The sequence below is a fragment of the Phyllopteryx taeniolatus genome, chromosome 3 (genome assembly GCF_024500385.1).
Source record: "Phyllopteryx taeniolatus isolate TA_2022b chromosome 3, UOR_Ptae_1.2, whole genome shotgun sequence".
NCBI lineage: Eukaryota > Metazoa > Chordata > Actinopteri > Syngnathiformes > Syngnathidae > Phyllopteryx > Phyllopteryx taeniolatus.
Window position 1 is genome coordinate 17,243,733 of NC_084504.1, and position 6,000 is coordinate 17,249,732.

At 47.8% G+C, this 6,000-nt stretch overlaps 1 protein-coding gene across 3 annotated transcripts in view; it reads left to right on the forward strand.

Moving 5' to 3' along the window:
• The first annotated feature begins 316 nt into the window (after positions 1–316).
• nr2f1a (nuclear receptor subfamily 2, group F, member 1a) overlaps positions 317–6,000 on the forward strand; it is a 7,622-nt gene continuing 1,938 nt past the window's right edge. The window contains exons 1-3 of one of the 3 annotated variants that reach the window (XM_061767221.1): positions 317–1,042; positions 1,196–1,910; positions 2,863–3,390. In XM_061767221.1, the coding sequence (XP_061623205.1) occupies positions 1,478–1,910; positions 2,863–3,390 (961 nt within the window). In that variant the 5' untranslated portion in view covers positions 317–1,042; positions 1,196–1,477. Of the gene's footprint in view, positions 1,911–2,862; positions 3,391–6,000 lie in introns of all 3 variants that reach the window. The other 2 variants (XM_061767220.1, XM_061767222.1) reach the window with 2 other exon arrangements.

The window sequence follows — 6,000 nt, forward strand, 5'->3', positions numbered from 1 at the left end:
TTTAATCAATAGATGAATAAAAAAATAACAATAAATATAAGTGAGACAAAGTGGTCCTTTAGAAGTAAAACCAGTGGAAATAAAAAAAATTTTTGGGGGGGAGGGGGGAGGAATCTAATGAATCATGCCATCCGAGAGTATTCCAAATGATGCTAATATTAGGAATAACTGCATCTTTTTTTGTTTTAAAGAGCAAACATTATCATGTGATTTTGAACATGCCCCTTCTATAAGGATGGACACTTTTTGCAGCACACGGAGCATGAGGGGGACTCTAACCAATGGCGAGCGAGAGAGGGCTTGGCTTGAACCTCAGCCTCCCATTTCTCTCTCTCTCTCGCTCTCTCTCACCTCTCCCCCTCCTCCTCTTCCTCCTCCTCCTCCTTCTCCTCCTCCTCCTCTATGCGGGGCTCTGGCCAGTCAGTCGCCTTTGATTATCAGTCTCCAGCAGCCCCTCTCTTGGCTCCTTGACATGAGCACCATATAAGGCGCAGCGATCTCCATAGAAACGTGTCAGTTTCAATAGTAGTGTCAAAGTTCACTATATACAGACATTCGCGCAGATCCCCCCGTTTCGGAAACATTGCGCTGCAGCTCCTCTTCCTTTAAAGCATTTTTGGAGGCTCTCTCTTCTTTTTCTTCTTGCATATTCTACTAGTTGTGTTGCGGTGGGTTTTTTTTTTGTTGTTGCTGGTGGTTTTTTCCGTTCTTCTGCTGCTGCTGCTGCTGCCGATGCTGCCTTTTCCCCCTCCGTGATATCCTTTTTTTTTCTCCGTGGCTCCAGCTGGAGGAGAGGTGAAAGTCTCTGAGCGGCGTGGACTCTATTCGCGGCTGCCGCTCGCCTCGAGAAGATGATGATGAAGATGACGATGAGCTTGACTTAAGAATATAGACCCGCCAAATCTGCAGGTTTTTTTGTTTTTTTTTTGTATGTGTGTGCGTTCGCTGCGCTGCTCACACGGCGAAGACTGACTGGTGGAAAAGGAGAAAGGAATTTATACACCGCAGCACTTTGGATCCGGCGTCTTTCCACCACAAGAAGGTTTTTTTCTTTCTTTCTAGAAATACTCGCTCCTGTGAATTGCTTTCCCTTTGTGGCTATTTTCTATCAAAGTGCAGTTGTTGTTGTTTTTTTTTTGTTTTGTTGTTTTTTTTTTATACCCCCAACACGTCTGGACTCGCCTTTTCCTTCAAGATTGGGGATTCCTGAATGGCTGAGTGCAATTTACCTTGGAACTGGCCTCCCGATTCTCGCCTACCCTGATCGGGTCGTCCCCTCCAGCCGTCTGCCGCTATTCTGATGCCCCCTCCTCCTCTATGAGATTCCGTGCACCGATTTGACTTTGCAGCCGTCTCGCACAAGAGCTCCTTTTTTTGGGTTTTTTTGTTGTTGTTTTTCCCTCTCCCCTTCTCTCCTATCCACGCTCCAGAACAAGCAGCGACCATTTCGCTCTATAGCACTTTCCGGGGCCGAGATATGGCAATGGTAGTTAGCGTGTGGCGAGATCCGCAGGAAGACGTGGCCGGAGGACCCCCGAGCGGCCCCAACCCAGCAGCGCAGCCGTCGAGGGAGCAGCAGCAGGCGGCGTCGGCGGCGCCGCACACCCCGCAGACCCCGAGCCAGCCGGGACCCCCGTCCACGCCGGGCACCGCCGGGGACAAGGGCAGCCAGAACTCGGGGCAGAGCCAGCAGCACATCGAGTGCGTGGTGTGCGGGGACAAGTCGAGCGGCAAACACTATGGCCAGTTCACCTGCGAGGGCTGCAAAAGTTTCTTCAAGCGGAGTGTACGCAGGAACTTAACGTACTCGTGTCGCGCCAATAGGAACTGTCCCATCGACCAGCACCACCGGAACCAGTGCCAGTACTGCCGCCTCAAGAAGTGCTTGAAAGTGGGCATGCGCCGGGAAGGTGAATATTTATTTCGCAAGCCCCTTTAAGCACGCCGATGTGCGCTCTCCATCCGCGGTGCATGCTCCCAAATGGACCGGAACCCTCCGAGGGCTTCGAACAAAGCATCTCGTCTGCTCGATTCGAACGCAGTAGAGCCAGCAGGCCTCGTTTGGGGTTTGGGGTTTTGTTTTGTTTGCGCCGATACGCAGCATGAGTATGTACGTGTTTGTTTATAAATGCGCAATGCCAGTACGGCTTTGAAGTGTGTGTGTGTGCGTGTGTGTGTGTCGTAACGTGCACGCGCACGGCTCTCAGCTAGCAGACGGCTCCGTCATGGCGCTCAACCTGACCCCCTCGTGCTCTCGTTTGCGTCTCCTGCGCAACTTGACGAACGCGTCGAGGTTTTCGGGTGAATTCAGGCTCACTTCCGCCATTTACGCGTGAAATGTGCAAAGTCTGCCTGGGAGTTATTGCACTCGCGCGCGTTATTCATATTCCAAAACGATGGCAGGAATCCTTTTATTTCCCAGTGATGCTTTGATGTGCGTGAAATTTAAAAAGCAGCATAATTTACAGCGGGAATTATCGGTCTCGGTTACAATATGTTTGACGCTATGGAGGAATGGCACACGTGAATATAAATGTCATAAACGGCGCAACCTCCGCGTCGTGCGCGATGCAATTCAGGCTTTTACAAATCTGCGTCATTGCAGTAAATGTGGACTGTTTAGTGTAGGACGTTTGGAAGCGTGTGAGACGTTGTAAACATTGCAGCACATTCGTTTTTGAAATGAGAGTTCCACGGTCCGTATGGGCCACGTTGCGCTTTATTTCGGAAGTTGGCCGCAGTCCGCAGTCCCCAAAATAGCGGAAGACGCGCGCGAAAAGCCCGTTGCGCACGTCGCTCGCGGTCAACAATGTTTGTGAGTCCTGGATGCACATTTCCTCTTCTTCTCTTTCTTTTTGTCAGCGGTTCAGCGAGGACGAATGCCTCCAACCCAGCCCAACCCAGGCCAATACGCGCTGACCAACGGGGACCCCCTCAACGGCCATTGCTATCTGTCCGGATACATCTCGTTATTGCTGCGGGCCGAGCCCTACCCCACGTCCCGGTACGGGAGCCAGTGCATGCAGCCCAACAATATCATGGGCATCGAGAACATCTGCGAGCTGGCGGCTCGCTTGCTCTTCAGCGCCGTGGAGTGGGCCAGAAACATCCCTTTCTTTCCCGACCTGCAGATCACCGACCAGGTGTCCCTTCTCAGGCTGACGTGGAGCGAGTTGTTTGTGCTTAATGCCGCCCAGTGCTCCATGCCCCTTCACGTGGCCCCTCTGCTGGCCGCGGCGGGCCTGCACGCCTCGCCCATGTCCGCGGACCGCGTGGTGGCTTTCATGGACCACATCCGGATCTTCCAGGAGCAAGTGGAGAAGCTCAAGACCCTGCACGTAGACTCCGCAGAGTACAGCTGCCTCAAGGCCATCGTGCTGTTCACGTCAGGTGGGCGCGCGCGCATCGTGGCCCGAGTGTACACAAAAGACAAACCCCAAGATCAATCTATGCCATGCTTAGAGGCGTATGTTTTATTATTATGATGATGATTATTATTTTAACAGAGCCCGTCACAAAACTTTTGGGGTTTGCTTTTGTTTTTCTTTTGAAGATGATAGATGAGCGCCGGTAAATGTTCACGACACGTGTCAAACAAATGTGCCTAAAGGGTGAAAGTGCGTCCGTCAGCGCGTGACAGCTGGCACGTTTGTAACCACAAACACGACACCAAATAATCCATTAGAGGGGAAAGATTTCAGAAGACTCATTTTTCATTATATTGCACTGTGCAATCATAAATGGACACGTATTTAAGTCGATAGGCGTTTATTTGATTAGAGAACAGCACTCTTTTGTCTCTATGGGCGTAATATTGAATATTTAATAGCTGAATTAATGGCTGACTCTTGCAAAACATCTTTAAGAAGCCAAAGCAAAAAGTTGAAACTAACACAGGCCGCAAACTTCGACTTCAACTCGCCCACAAGTTTATACCTCAGTGCCACATTTGTTTCAAAACATTTTTTTAAAGTACGCTGAAACTGTGCTGTAAATTATTATATATTTTTTAGATTTAGTATGAGACAGATTTTATGACCACTATTTAAATAATTAATGAGGATATTACGTAATTCACATTTGTAATTGTATCCAATAAGAGGGAACCTCAGGGTAATTTCAATGGCCATTATTCACTAGTACTTACAGCATATTATATTATATTATATTATATTATATTATATTATATTATATTATATTATATTATATTATATTATATTGAAATCCCAGACGGCCCTGTGGAAGGCATAGACTACATTTAAGTAAGTAAATCACCACAAACATGTACTTTTTCCATTCATGCAGAAGGAACATGTCCACACAGCAGTCCTACTGAATGGGGGAAAAATATAGACTCGACAGTTACCACAGACGTGATGCATCTCCACGCAGATTCGCTCAATTTAACTTGTTTTAACCGGTTTTTGTGTCTGATTTTTGGCAATTCGCCTTAAATTAACCCTAGACTGAGGGGGAAGAAACATCTTCATGTTTCGCGGCGGCCAGTTGCGTTTGCTTGATAGACTTCAACGTGTGTGCGTGTGTGTGTGTGTGTGTGTGCGCGCGCGCGCGCGTGTGTGAGGGCAAAAGCAGGTTGTTCCTGCGTGGCGCTTTGCCAGGAGCGGCGTGGATTATTTGCCTTAAATAAATAACCTCCGTGCTGTCACTATTTGATGCATAAATGATGGTGGTCGTGTTTCAACACAGTCGACTGACATCAGCCCCTTATTGACATGTACGCTGGGCCTTCACTAAGCTGTGTAAATGGTGGTTTGCAAGTGTGTGTGTGTGTGTGTGTGTGTGTGCGCTCCCATGTCAGAGTGTATTGTTGGGTTAGGGTGCGGGGCACACACGCATGCGCACAGAGGTCTGATTGACAAATTAGCAGTGTGTGCAGCTTTCCATGCAGACACATTCATCTGTATCCGCCACTATTGTCTCTCTTTTTCTTTTTTCTTTTTTTAAATCTCACCTGCAATTTTATTGTAAAGGGATCAAATCTCGATTGGATGGAGTTAAAGCATATTGGCTGCTTTGGCTTTAAAGGGACACTCAGCCTTAATCCAAAGGGATTTGCATACATGCTTCTTTGAGCAGCCTCGCTGAGGTCACACTAAATCACCCCGAGATCTCTGGGTTGCCCTCGAGTTCACAAGGTTATTGTGTCTGGGCCACGTTGAGTTATAGCTCACAACTCACCGCTAGGCTCAAAAGCACACCCCCAGCAACCTCGCCCAAAATGACATATATGAGTGCACAAAACACACTCATGTACACAGTCTATATCAGACGGTGGCACCGTGTCTTCAAACTGCTTGTTCTAGCTCCAATTGAGGTTGTGGTTGCTTAAACAGAAGCACAACACAATCATTTCAGCAGCTCATTCTTGCACTTTTTATGTTCTCTCTAAGTGACTATTGACTTTAACCCCCCTCTTTCTCTTATAATAAATGTGATTGCTTCTAGCGGCCATGCACCCATATAGGCTCCTCGGCTTGGAGAGAGAGAGAGACAGAGAGAGAGAGGGAAGAAAAAAAACAGGCCAGAGTGGTCTATGGAGAGAAGAGGCGAAATGACTTAACAGCTTACTGCAGAGTAATTAGGTCACATTACAAGCAGAGCAATTTCACATTCATCAGGGCCGTTTGGGTTCCCTTAAAACTTGAATCTCCGGAGTGCAGACATCAAGAGCACACTGGCCCCTCAAACACCCACCTTCTGCATTCATACACAAATAAAAACAAATATATATGTCACATGCATTCGTTTAGCTGCTTCTACACCCTTCACATTTACAACCATATGCTGCATTCTTATTTACCACTAAGCTTGCTATATTCTTGTTCATTCTGTATGAATGACAGTTGCGCTGGCCGAGTGTGATGCAGCATGTTTGTGCATTGCACTCCTGGAAGTCAAGAAGGAGTCATGCTGAATAATGACCACAGGAGGACGTTTTCCAAAAGCTTTTTGCGTCCACTTCAGACTCAAAGGTCCTTA